General features: G+C 50.6%; 5 protein-coding genes across 5 annotated transcripts; 1 reads left to right on the top strand and 4 right to left on the bottom strand.

Moving 5' to 3' along the window:
* Positions 1–66: 66 nt before the first annotated feature.
* SETTUDRAFT_27422 (uncharacterized protein) lies at positions 67–1,915 on the bottom strand (the record flags this gene model as incomplete). The annotated part of the gene is made up of 2 exons (XM_008025531.1): positions 67–1,267; positions 1,428–1,915. The coding sequence occupies 2 exons, from the start codon at positions 1,913–1,915 to the stop codon at positions 67–69; spliced, it is 1,689 nt and encodes a 562-aa protein (XP_008023722.1).
* Positions 1,916–3,018: 1,103 nt separating this feature from the next.
* On the top strand, positions 3,019–4,378 carry SETTUDRAFT_168446 (uncharacterized protein; the record flags this gene model as incomplete). The annotated part of the gene is made up of 1 exon (XM_008025805.1): positions 3,019–4,378. A coding segment is annotated over exon 1 (899 nt), but the record flags the coding sequence as incomplete, so codon positions are not given.
* Positions 4,379–5,764: 1,386 nt separating this feature from the next.
* Positions 5,765–6,748, bottom strand: SETTUDRAFT_160493 (uncharacterized protein; the record flags this gene model as incomplete). The annotated part of the gene is made up of 1 exon (XM_008025804.1): positions 5,765–6,748. One exon carries the CDS (start codon positions 6,746–6,748, stop codon positions 5,765–5,767), a length of 984 nt encoding a protein of 327 aa, XP_008023995.1.
* A 543-nt stretch (positions 6,749–7,291) lies between these two features.
* On the bottom strand, positions 7,292–8,740 carry SETTUDRAFT_107344 (uncharacterized protein; the record flags this gene model as incomplete). The annotated part of the gene is made up of 1 exon (XM_008025803.1): positions 7,292–8,740. One exon carries the CDS (start codon positions 8,738–8,740, stop codon positions 7,292–7,294), a length of 1,449 nt encoding a protein of 482 aa, XP_008023994.1.
* A 319-nt stretch (positions 8,741–9,059) lies between these two features.
* SETTUDRAFT_176661 (uncharacterized protein) lies at positions 9,060–10,067 on the bottom strand (the record flags this gene model as incomplete). The annotated part of the gene is made up of 1 exon (XM_008025802.1): positions 9,060–10,067. The coding sequence occupies one exon, from the start codon at positions 10,065–10,067 to the stop codon at positions 9,060–9,062; it is 1,008 nt and encodes a 335-aa protein (XP_008023993.1).
* Between the last annotated feature and the right edge of the window lie 3,414 nt (positions 10,068–13,481).

Below are 13,481 nucleotides of genomic sequence, written 5' to 3'. Positions count from 1 at the left end.
GCCACAGTCGGCTTCATGCTCGCTCCACTCTGCCCCATCATCTCGAGCCCCCTCCTTGGCTTCTTCTCAAGCCCCAGCAAGCCTGGCTCCGTCATTTTGACCAATCTGGCTGAATCCCGAAGACGCACGAATCATGGCCTCACGGACGCAGATTCCCAACATAGCCTGTACAGTGTACACTGCGTCGTTGCCGGCGTTGTGAAGCTTCCACCCAACAATGTCAAAGTCATTGAGGATCCTACTTAGCTTGGTGGGCTGCTGGTCACGGCGCCAGACACGATACATGACTGCAGTGTCCATGACCTCGAGCACGTTTTCCTCTTTGATCGGGTCGTATCCGAGCTGCTGCAAGTAGCGAACGTCACTCAGTGTATCGTGGCCAAGGAATACGATGTTACGTTTCTCGTTGGCCTGGTCCGTGGGCATGTCTTGAGCCCCGAAAGGCGCATGAAAACAGGCCGCGACATGCTTTGCTACTTCATGGAGCGAAACAACCGTTGACTCGCCGAACATGAACCCATCTGGGCATCCTATCACATGGACCGAGTTGACGAGATGTTTGTACTCTTTGATGCGAAAGTGGCGAGCTCGGACCATTTCTCTCCAGGCTTTTCCATTCTCGCCTGGCGGGATTCCTTGCAAATCTCGTGTGTCTAGCGTGGCAACTCCTATCTCAGTGATCTTGTGGTGGGCCTTTTCGTACGACTCCACGTCAACACATACAAAGACCACAGATTGGTCGAATGCAAACGGCGCAGGCATAGACGGATTAACGGCTGGAGAAGATGAAAGCTGTGGTGGCACTTCTGTTTGAATGGATTCACGGAGCCCAAGATATCTCTGCGCGCGCTTGAACTGGTCCGCCATTGACTTGTTTTTGGCCAAACGGTCTTGCTGTTTCTTTGCACTGTTTGTCTTTCTTTTGGCACTCTGAGCCTCTGTTAGAGTCTCCATCAGCTGTTTAAACGTCTCCAAGGTGTGTGGTTGGAGTGGTGGGTGTGAAGGTTCTCCAACGGCACGATACAATCTGTCTGGGGCGTTTGCGGCCATGTTATTAACATCTTCGCGCGACTGTGAGCGTCCAAGATATCTTGGTAAGCATCGAGGATGGTCAGGGAAGCGTGTAGCAAGGCCTTCCTCGCGCTGTTGATTGGTGATGCTGAGGCTGAGGTTGAGGTGATTGTTAATCTCAGTGAGCAAAGCCTGTGCTTGGCTCTCTCTGATGAGGACTATGGGCTTAGAAGCGTCGATATCCCAGACATAGTAACTGCCAAGGTCAGTCAATGAGTCTTCTTCCCATGCATGATTAAAGTTTTCCAGGCCTCAATGTGACTCAGCATGTCTGGCTTCATTCGCCAGGACTAGTATGTAGCACAGGTGCTTGGACGGCCGGGGTGTTGTTGCACAGCATGGTGGGAGAGACTTACAGGTCCCAGACGCGCTGCCAAAACTTGCCTTGGTCGAAGAAGGCAGAGGCAATGTCTTGCATATGGCTCTTGTTACAGTACTTGTAAGGATACTTGGCCAAGGCTTGAATTGGCGTAAAGTGATGACGCGCAGACGCCAGGTCGCCACGGTGGAGATCGTTGACGGGAAGCTCCTCAGCTTTAGGAGGGGGTGGCGGGGAGGAGATTCGCAGCGAATCAAGACTCGGGTTGATTGAGCTTGGGGTGTTTTCCATCCAAATGAACTGGCTGTCTGCGTTCTCTGTAGTGAGAACGTCGGCAGCCGGCGATGCTTTCTTGGTGAATGCGTCTGTTTCATTGGAGGTGTCCGGCGGGATGTTTTCGAGAGATACACCGCCAGAGACATCGTCATCGCTGATCATCTCTGGGGACACGGGGCGGTCAGGAAGAGCATCGACGTCCGGTTGAATCAGCTTCCGGACCCGCTCTAGGCGTGCTGAAGAAGCCATGGTGGATTGTGTGGGTAGAGAGGAAGATTTGGCGAAAGCGGCGGGGTGAGGTGTCTGCGGCTGTGCGTGGACAGCCGGATGGGGCAAGAGCAAACAGCAGTGGGCAGGAGCTACCGCAGCAATGGCAGATGGGAATATGGGCACGTGACAGGGGACGGTGGAGGGGATCGCGCGGGCTGGGCATGGCTGGCTAGTGAAGGACAGACATGGAGTTGCTTTTGGGCAATCATGTACGCCGACAAACAGCAATAGTTATTGTTGATACAGACAGGGCGAACATGCTATACATGTCGGATGGAGGCTGTCACTGCTATAGTTCTTACAAAGCACCTGCTGACGGCGCGATGCATATCAAGGCGGCGGCGTGTCGTGCTGGCAGCGGGTGAGGCTGCGGGGGAAAGCGGGTCCGATGAGTGCCTGGGCGATCGGCGTGGTTCGCACCAAAGCGGCCTAGCCACCGCTTCAGGGCATCCAACGTTGCGACCAGCTCACCACCAAGCAGCCCATCGCTATCCGCGCATGTCGCATCTCGCTGCCTCACAATCGCCCTGGTTCTCACCAACGACTTAGTTGACGCGTGGCTGGAGAGTCTGACGCGTGCGTCGCAAGCCTCCGTCCACTCTGCCTCCCCGCGATGCGCCATGTCTGAAGCCGACGATGCGCCTGACATGGCCCAACCCGCCCCGAACCCAGACGCCCAGACGACGGTGAACGACTTCCTCGACTATACCGAATTCTTCCCCTCGGATCTCGTGCGCTCGCTGACGCTCATCGCCGACCTCGACTCGACCTACGCCGACGCCGTCCAGCACGTCCACGAGCTGACGGTCCAGTATGGCAAGCTGCCCTCCCTCCCCGACCACGAGCGCCCCGACCCTGTCGTGCTGCGCAAGCAGATCGCCCAGCACCTGCAAAAGGCCATCAACCAGCGCGAGTTTGCCTACACCGAGGCCTCGCGCCTGTACGAGGTCACCGTCCGCCACTGCCAACGTTCGTCCGTCATCAAAAGGAAGCTCCAGGCCCAACCACAGCCGCCCTCGCGCGACCCCACGCCCCCGCCCGTCTCTCCCAGTGCCCATCGCCCGGTATATCGCAACTATGAACGCCCCGCCCATCTGCGCCTGACCTTTGACAGCGCCCGCCACGGCGCCAATGCCTCGCGCCGAGACCGCCACCGCAAATCCAATATTCCCCGAGGCCGCGGCCGCCGACGTGACGCATCAGACTCGGACGACGACTCGGACGATGGTTCGGCCATCCACGTGGCTTCTCCCAGAAAACGCAAGCAGGACAGGGACAGACACTCGAGGCCGGGTGGCGGCCGAGCGCGTGCTGCCGGCGTGCTCGGCACAAACGTACACAGCTCCATAGCAGGCATTTCTACCAGTAACGCCCTTGCCCAGCTTGCCCCTCCGCCGGCCGACGCGAAACCTGGCAGCAAGTGGGCGCCCTGGAAGAAGCTGACCGAATACGAAATGGCTGTCCTGCGCAAGCAAATGAAGAAGAACGCCGTGTGGACACCCAGCCAGACCATGATGATCCGTGAACTCGAGAAGAAGCATCGTACCGAGGCCGACTACGAGCGGGAGAAGGCTCGATGTGAGGCGACGGGCGAGCCTTTTATGGACGAAGAGCCGGAGACTTTGCAACAGATCATGACGGCATCCGGGCTAGGGCCGCTGGCTGGACAGGGTCCACAGCAAGCCAATCCACCTGCGTCGACTGAGCCGGTAGAGGAAGAAGCCAGGGACGAGACTGGTCCTGTCAGCATCCGCCTCAAGCCCGTCGCACAGGAAGAGGGTAAGAGGTTCGACCGCAGTTCACAACGCCAAAAGGCCATGCAGGATGCCCAAGAACTCATTGGGGCCTCTGAAAAGATCAAAGAGGCTGCTGACGGACTCAAGGAACTCAACTTCAACTCTACCGTCGCATCACCTGCAGGGCAGAGAAAGGCGTCAACTAGATCTTCGAGTAAACGGAAACGCGACACATCACTCCCGCCTGCCACGGATAGCCCCACGCAAGCCACTCGAGAAGCCTCCGTGGCCACTCAAGACAGCGCAACGAAACCACCAGAAGCAAAGCGCGCACGGCTACAGCTCATTGCACCGGCGCCCAATGCTACTTCCTCTCCGATACCGACTCCTGGCTCCACCGTTTCCACACCGCGAGATTTTTCCACGCCTACGATGCACTCGCCAATGGCACATACCCCTGTACCGAATCCAGAACCTGTCAAGTCTTCAACCGACACCGTTGTTGTACAGGCGCCGCATGCATCGGCCAGACCTAGTACCCCAAAGGCCGAGAAGACTGGGTCAAGAGAGCCCAGCCCAGAACTGACGCCCTTGGGGACATCACCAGTACTCTCTGAGCCGTCGCATCGTGTGCCCGAGCCATTGCCATCACCCTCGCCAGCACCACTATCCACCCAGGGTCCAGATCATGAGTCTCTCTCCGTCCCAGCCACAACCGCAGCTTCAACTAGGTCTCGTCGCGAGTCGGTTGCTTTAAAAGCACCCGCTTCGCCTGAGGCTCCTCCTCAGCGTTTCAAGTCTTCAAAGACGCCGACACCGGTACCGGAGCTCGCTCCAGAATCTTCTTTACCTCCCGTCCTGCGTCCTCGTTCTGCACGTGGGCACGTGCCAGCTCCCAAAGCCCAGAGCGAGGAGCCGAAGCCAAACGAACAAGGTAGGATCACTCGAGATACCCGTCGTCATAGTGTCTTTAGCCAACCTGCATCTTCCCTCACAGTAACCCCATCGCTACCCACACCCACCCGCACAAGCTTGCGAAGAAAGCCGCCCCCAAAAGGGGAAGTCACTTCTGCTGAAGATGGCCAGAAAACCGTCACCAACGTAAAGCGCGCCCAAGGTAGCAAGAACAAGAAGAAAAGGCGAACCGAAGAAGAGGTCGAAGTAGCTGACGACATCGATCCGAACGAGCCAAAGTACTGCATATGCGACGACGTCAGCTACGGAGCCATGATATCATGCGACAACAATGTGAGCCTGTCTCTCCAATTCCACACGACTCTGGCTAATCACGTGCAGTGTGACAGGGAATGGTTTCATCTTCCTTGCATGAACATGACCGAAGATGATATACCCTCTCGACGCGCAAAATGGTATTGTCCCGACTGCCGCGCCGCACTCGGCACCGACGCCTACGGCAATCCTCTCGTGCCGCCTCCACTGCCAGGCCGCCGTGGTAACCGGTAAGTCTTCCTTTCCTGTTGAGTCGGGTGCGTATTAATTTGTCGAGGGGATGGAGTACTTAAGGATAATCCAGGTCTGTGAGAAGTGCGTAGAGCAAAAGGGTAAAAAGCAAATCTGGGAAGCACGCACTCAGGGGTATGGACATAGGCATGGGCATGGGCATAAGCACGGACATTGGCGTTTATTTTTCTTTCTTCTGGTTCTTCTCCATGCAGCAATTGTACAACATGTCGGATTATATACCCCCGTTACTCCTACATTTACATACTGCGGATTTGGGGATGGATGCGTTTTTTCTTTTCTGTGTTCTTCCTAGATGCAACGACTTTGATATCATCTTGTTTTTGTTTTGTTTTGTTTAGCTATATGAGCTCTGTTCTGTATCCTGGTCGACAAATTTTCTACCCAGGGCGTGGGTGCTGGGGAATAAAGCGGCTCCTTTTTTGTCTGCAAGCAGCTGATGGGTTACTTATCAAGCAATATATGTAGTTTTTGGTTTTTGCAGCACCTACATCCTGGTTCAGTTGTCCGAGTGTATTTGGACCAACACTACTATAAGAGGGTTGTCAAGTACAGACATGGACGGCTTCTTGTAAGTAATGTTACTGTATTTCTTTTTGTATAAATCTGATCATGTCTCAGCAATGGCATTCTCCTCCGCCTCCAAGACGCCCATGACACCAATCGTCCACTCCCTCATCTTCTCTCCCGGCGGCAAATACGGGCGTCTGGGCCAGAAAGCCTCACTCTTGATTCCCAACTTGGAGCCTACAAAATGGCCAGCCGCATACTTTGTCAGCGCGAGGCTCTTCTTGCACGCCCACTCTGCATTGGCCACCACATCCTGCAACGCCCTGGCCTCATCCTTGTTTCCCTGCATCCACAAATCGTACACCCTCGCTGTAGCTTTCGGAAACACATTGCCCATGCCCGTCACACAGCCCACGCCGCCAGCCTCGAGCGTGGGAAACAGGAAATCAGAGGACCCGCCGTACACGGAGAACTGTGCGGGCGAGAAGCGAGACGTCAGGCGGACTGCCTTTCCGACATTTCCGCATGTCAGTTTCACGGCGACAATGTTGGGATGCTGTGCCAGCGCAGCGAGAATATCGGAATCCAGGTCGACGCCCGATGTCACGGTCGGGAAGTTGTAGATGACAATGGGCAGCGGGCTTGCGTCGGCGACGTCTCTGTAGAAGCCCAGCAGTGCCTCTTCGGTCATGGATTTAGCCCAGAAACTCGGCGGCAGCAGCAGTCCAAACGAGGCGCCGGCTTCGCGGGCGTCTTGCGCCAACTCGATAGTTTCGTTTGTGCTCTGCCCGCTTATACCTGCGACCAAGGGATAATCCGGACGCCCGAGATCGGTGACTGCACGGCGGGCGGTATGCAGGATAGCCATTTTTTCCGAGCGTGAAAGAGGGACTGCTTCGCCGTTTGTGCCTTGGTAGACCAGACCATGTTGGCCGGCTCGCACGAGGTACTGGCAGTGTTTGTACATGGCATCCAAATCGAGTTCCTGGGTTTTGGTAGGCTTGTAGAGCGAGATGACGGGCGTGTAGATGCCTGGCGGAAGCATCACTTTCTTGTCGCCTACCGTGGACTTGGAGATGGGCATTGTGGTGGGTGGTGGGTTTTACTGAGCATGTATTTGGGATAAAGCAAGGAATATGTCTAGGAATGCGAGGTTTGTGTGAGAGTGAGAGTGAGAGGGAAGGAGGGAGAGAGTATAGTCAGTGAAACAAGAAGAGGCTACTGTAGTTACTTTGATTTCAACAAGAAAAGAAAGTAAGTATTGGTTTCGTTCCGAAAGAGTCCCCCGCTCGGAACGTTCTCCAGCCTCTCTCCCTCCCCCGCGTTCCCCCCACAAAGTAAAAGACGTTCGGAGAGAAGACCGGGCGCTAAATAAGATGTTGGCTATGCAATGCTTGCTTTCCCCCCACCACCACCACCACCACCTAGACTTGACTCGGCTAGCGAGGTATTTCCATGCTGTTTCTTTTTGCGCACGAGTCGCTCTATTTCGCGCGACGAAAGCAACCAAAGAGGTGTTTTGTTCGCCCGATATTCCAATGTGAACGGGGGGTATGAAGAAATGAGGCTGAGAAATGGGACGAACATTTTGATGGCACAATGATGTTAGAAAGAAGCATGTATGAAACTATAAAGACCACCTGTGGACCACGTCCCACAGTGTCTGGTCGCTGCCCACGTTCCCGGGGAAAACCACATACGGTAAGCCGGGATGCTTGCACGACTCCTCGTCGCATCTCCAGAGTGGGACGCCTGCCGCTGCTTGCCCCACAATCGTTGCCCTCTTCATGTTCAGTCCCTTGGTAACCATGTCGCTACTCGTGATTCCGCCTTTGGCAATGACATAGCGTGGTTTCGTCTGCAGGCGCTGGAGAAAGGAAACGAGTGCTGCTGCAACAGTGGATCCAATGTCCAGCGAGGAGCGCTCGTCGGCACCCAAGATCAGCTCGCCAGACGTCATGATCAAGACATCTTGTGGCTTCTGCAACTCCTTCTCGGCAGTAGTGAGGGCGCGCTCAAGCTCGCTTTCCGCAGTGTGTGTTGAAGCTAGAAGCTTGTTCACGTCGAGTTCGACGGTAGTCAGACGATCACCTGCCTTTTCGCGGAGGACTTTCAGCTGGGCTGTTGTCTTGGGGACGTAGGAGCCCGCGATGATCAAACCGCCCCGCGAGCGATCCAGTTGCAGCTGCTCTGCTGAAATGGGCGGGATAGGCGAGATACCCAGCCGTGCAGAGACAAACGCGGCCCCAGAGCGGAAGAGGAACTTCTTGCCTTTGGTGGAAGCTCTCAGGATGCCCCGGACGACAATGTCCATGTCTTCCTCCGCTGCAGAGTTTACGATGAAGACGGAGCCTTGGTCGGCGTTGCACAGCACCTCTTCCACCTTTGTCTCTCCGCTCTCGCGAATGTCCTTCAACGCCAGACTCTTTATCCTCTCAGGACCAATCGCTCCCGCCGATTTCTCAATCACCCACTCTCTCAAATTACTGCTCTTATACCCAAACGTAGCGTCCTTGGCAAACGGCGTTTCTCCAGCCGGCACCAGCACATCGCCCTCTGCAACGTAATGTACGTCGTCGATAGTGTATCTCCCGCCCTGCAGAAAAAACGGAGCGAGAATCCACGCATCGCTCCGCCCCAACGCCTCCTCGACCGCTTCAGGCTCCAGCGGAAAATGCCCTCTGAGCGTCGAATCCCCACGCAAGACGACTTCGAATTTCTTACCGGCCTTGGCAGCTGCAGCCTGCAGATTCGTACATATCTCAATCATCAGGCTTCTTGCAGCCGGCGGATGCAATGCGCGTGAATTGGTCAGAATGAAGAAGCCGCTTCCCGGCGCCGTCAGGGCAAACTCTTGTGCCAGGACATCAATGCTCCAGGTAGTCAGGACGGAAATATCGTGGCATGTTTGCGTGCCTGTGGGGTCGTCGTCGAGAGCAACCAGGATGGGAATGTTGGGGTTGGATGTGATTTCCTGTCGTGTTTGCGAGCGCAGGTCGTGTGAGACAATGTTTAGCTTGGGTAGAGAGGCCAATGTGCTCGCAAGCGGTAATTGGGTGGGTGTGGAAGTTGACATGGTGGAAGGTAATTTGGTGGGGTTGTCACAGGTAGGTAAGTACGTAAGGCGGCTATGTCATGGAGTTTTGGAGGGGTCGCGCAGACTGGATAACTGCTTCCGATGATTTCCTGCTATGATAATTCCAAGACCGTTGCAAGACTACTCCCGGCCGTTCCTCGGTCTTCTATCCGAGCAATGTTGGTCTTGGGGTGCTTTATCCGACATCGCCATGGTGCTAGTACGGATACAAGAATCGTTTCACCAAAGCTCGTCCACACTGGATGTCTGCACTTCACGACAAAGGTTGGAATGCATTACGATATCAGACTCAACTCATTTACATTGCCTGTACTGATCTCGGCTTATACAGCTCCTCCAAGTATCTACACTCATCATCTGACAAGTCCACTGCCAAACCTTCCATGATCTGATCCACCCGTTCCACGCTGGTAAGCCCCACAATAGGCGAGCACCCCTTCTTGAGCACCCAAGCGGTTGCGACGCTCGCCATGCTACAGCCTTTCTTCTTACTCAGCTCCTCGACCCGCCGAATAATCTCAGGCTCTGCATCGCCAAACCACTTCTTCGTTTTCGCGTCAGCTTCGTTCCTGCTGCTCGTCTCGCCCACGGGTTTCCCCAGAAGACCCCTCGCCAACGGACTCCAGGGAATAATCCCTATGCCTTCGGATCTGCAGAACGGAAGCATCTCGCGCTCCTCCTCGCGGTACAGCAGATTGTAAAACGGCTGCATCGATGTAAATGGCGTCCAGTGGTTCAGCTTGGCTGTGTACTGCAGCCGCGCGAATTCCCACGTGTACATGCTGCTGCCGCCCAGATACCGCACTTTGCCCATGCACACAAGGTCGTGGAGCGCGCGCATGATTTCCTCAGGCGGGGTATCGCGATCGAGACGGTGGATTTGGAGCACGTCAATGTACGACGTGCCCAGCCGCTCCAGCGATGCGTCGACGGCGTCGAAAATGTGTTTCCGGCTCAAACCCATCTGGTTCACGAGCTGCGGTGAATAGCTATCTGGCGGCTGTGGCCGTGACTCGTCGTCCATGACGGGGTAGTAGAGTTTGGTCATGATGACTACTTTGGAGCGTGGAATCTCCAGTCTCTTCATTGCGCGCCCGAGAATCCGCTCGCTTTCTCCGTTTGAATACGTGTTGGCTGTGTCCCACGTGTTGATTCCAAGGTCCCAGGCTCGCTTGATGACTTTCATGCTGGCGTCTTCGGATAGAGTCCAAGGGGAGCCTTCCCAGGCTGGAGAACCAAAGGCCATACAGCCGAGAATGATGCGCGAGGTTTTGAGCCCCGAAGTACCCAGGCGGGCATACTTCATTTTAGGGGTGGTGGGTGAAGGTACCGCCATGGCTTGTTGTGTTTTCTATTGTGAATGTATGGGGGGAATCTGGATAAATAAAAACTCGAGTTGAAAATGGTTCAGTTACTCTCTTCCCACATGTGCGGAGCGTTACCATGTTGAACAGTTTCGTTCTATTCTAAGATCGGAACTGGATTCCGATGGAAAGCCTGCTGGGCTAAGTTATTATTATTATTATTATTATTCTAGTTTAACGTCCTTTTTCAGCCCAAAGGGCTATATAAGACGTGTAGGGTTTTTAGGCCTACAAGTATCTAAGTAGGTTGTTTCTAGCTACGATATTTAGGAGGGGTTTTAACTAGATAAAGGTGAGGCTCGTAGCCTATTAGTTAGTAGGTAGGGGTGGGATAGGGTGGGGGAGGTGTATAGCTACCTGTTATAGGTATTACTCCTCGTTTTCTGTGTTTCCCTTGTACTAGGCTTGTGTTCTAGCCTTTGTTTCTTAAATAAAGGTAATAGTTGCTTCTATACCCTCTTTTGTTTAAAAGAGGATAGGTAGTAATAGATTGCCTTTACAGGCTTCTCTTAGTCCTTTCCTTTCCTCTCTATATAGATTATATCTAAATAGAATATAAGGTAGGTCTTGTATAGACCTATAGTTGCAGGGGCAACTATTAGAATCCACTTTCCCTCTCTTATATAGGTAGTCCCTTAGGTAATAGTGCCCTAGTTTAAGTTAGTAGAAAGCGCTAGAAATCTCTCTTCTAGTATTGCTAGGAATAGCGATTTGCTTTCTTATCTTCTACTTATATTTTGCTGCGTACGTATGTGGATTTTTGCTAGTGGCTTTTTTCCTATACTGTTTAAGTTAGCTTAGCCATTCTCTCTCTTCTAGCTACTTAATTCGCGAGCTAGTAATAGCTAGGCTAGTTTTACTAGAAGAAAGAGGGTCTAGCTTAGTAGCTTCTTTAGCTAGGGCGTCTGCTTTTTCGTTCCTAGGGATATCTTGGTGGCCTAGTACCTAGTAAAGGCTAGGGCGTATACCTATCTCCTCTAGTTTCTTTGTTGCCTTTATATATCTAATTTACTATTCTTAGCCTAGATTATTAGAAGTAGTCTTTAACCTAAGTAGAGTAGCTTAATTATCTATATAGACTTTTATATCTCAATAGTTCTCTACTAGCTCTATTGCTTTTTCTAGCCTTAGAGTAATACCTTCTAGTTTACTATTGTAAACTAGTTAGTTATTTCCTATAGTATATTGTTTTTAGGCTATTTGTGTTGTTCCTAGATAGAATGCAACCTCTACTCCTACACCTTTGCCTTGCTTTATAGCTAAGGCATTAGAATAGATAGATAAGAGGCTATTATCTACTAGTTGTTCCTTATAGTTCTTTGCTTCTATATCTTTAGGCTCTTTAGATATATAGACCTTATATAGGATATTTAAGTTCTAAGGTGTAAAGGCGTAATGTTGTATCTCCTTAGTGTTTCTAGCAAGGACTGTGGAGATAGATCTAGTGATCTGATCTAGTTGTTCCCCTTTATTGCTAGTTATAGCAATATTAATTAGGTGGTTTAGGGCTAGTTTTTGAGCTCTAAAGGCGTATTATTAGAGAGCGTTGTTTAACCTTACTCTAAGTGGGTAGAGGCAGGCCTCTACCTTACTAGGTATAGTTGGGGAGGTCTTAAATGTGCCTAGAATCTTCCTACACGCTCTATTTTGTAGTATTTGCCTTTATTTAAGAGCTAGTTGTTGTTGTTTCTAGAAGATTTAATAACTATAGTCTGCTACGCTAGTAATGCAGGCAAGGTATAATTGTCTAAAGGCTCTAGGTGATAGGCCTTTATTGCTATTTGCTAGTCTACTTAGCTAAGTAAAGGCTTAGTTTGCCTGTTAATTTCTAATAAAGTAGTAATCTTTGAACTTAAGGGCTTAATTAAAGTAGATGCCTAGCTATCTAATTTGCTGTTTTAGTTAAAAGGTCTCCTAGGTGGGTAGTGTGAGAGAATCTTGATTCTTTTTTAATCTCGTCTAATTTACTAGTTTAGTCTTTAAGCTATTAAATTTGATTGCTAGCTCCTCTGCTAGGTTAAAGAGTTTTCAGGTCTCTTTTCTAGTAATTCAATGTTTTTCTCAATAGATGTTGTAGATACTAATATCTATAGGTTGTCTATATAAGAAGAGGAGTAGATATTTCTATTTGTTGTAATTAACTAAAATAGTAGTTTTATATAGATTAAAAATAGGATTAAAGAAGCGGGGCTGCCTTAGGGCGTACCAGTGTTTACCTTCTGTAGATCTTCTACTTGGCCATTAAAGGATAGCTCTAGTAGTCTATTTTCTAGGAAGGATTTAGTCTAGGATAGCAAGCAGTAGGGAAGTCCTTAATCCTTTATATTTTCTAGTAGCTTGTTTTTAGCCACGTGATCAAAGGCTCCTTTTATGTCTAGAAATATAGTTGTAGTAGTCCTATGCTTCTTTTTCTGCTGCTATATATTATTATAGAATAGGAGAGTAGCGTTAATTGCTAATTTCTTTAATCTCCCGCCTAACTAGGTAGGGTGGAGTAAGTCTATTGTTTCTGCTAGTGCTTCTAATTGTCTTGCAAATAGTCTTTCTAGTACTTTTCTTAGGCAGCTTAAGAGTAAGATAACTCTATATGCCTTTAGGATAGAGTAGTCTAGCTTTCTAGGTTTCTTTAGAATAACTCCTTTAGCTTTTCTCTAGCACTTTAGTTAGTAGCTAAAATTAAATAGAGCTAAATATATCTTAAAGAGTAATTCTAGCTATACCTAATAGACTTTTTAGACTATATTCTAGCTTATTAAATCTAGTCCTAGCGAGGTAGCTTTTACACTTACGCAGGCGAATTTAAGCTCTTCTTTTGTTAAAGCTAGCTACTCTTATCTACTATCTTCTTTGTAGATATTTAGTAGTGGGGCTAGAGTAGATAGTAGTGGGGGGAAGAGATCTTCTCTAAAGGCTTAGCATTTTTCTCTAAAGGTCTCCTTGCCTTTAATAGCAGGTATCCTTATAGATAGGTTGTCTTTTGTGTAGGCTATAGCTTTAAATATCTCTTTTAGCGTCTCCTTTTGTAGGAAGGTTTCCTAGTAGTTGAGCTTAGCTTTTTTAATAGCTTTTAGATATCTATATTTTGCAATAAGATACTCTTTTTTCTACTAGTTAATTTAGCTGTTATTCTCTCTACTAGCTTCTCTTTTTAGGGCTTGAAAAGCTCTGTTTTAATCCAACTTTAGGTTATCTAGCTCACTAGTCCACTAAGGTTTTAGCTTTAGTTTCTAGCTAACTAGTAGGTGTTACACGGGGTTGGGCTATACTTCTCTAAGTCTCGATCCGGGTTAGGGCGAGGTAGCAGATCAGCGGTAAGCCGTGTGATTGCCGAGTAATTCGTGTGGAAAAGAGTTATG

This window comes from Exserohilum turcica (genome assembly GCF_000359705.1).
Source record: "Exserohilum turcica Et28A unplaced genomic scaffold SETTUscaffold_15, whole genome shotgun sequence".
Lineage (NCBI taxonomy): Eukaryota > Fungi > Ascomycota > Dothideomycetes > Pleosporales > Pleosporaceae > Exserohilum > Exserohilum turcicum.
This window is presented reverse-complemented; position numbering and strand designations above follow the sequence as displayed.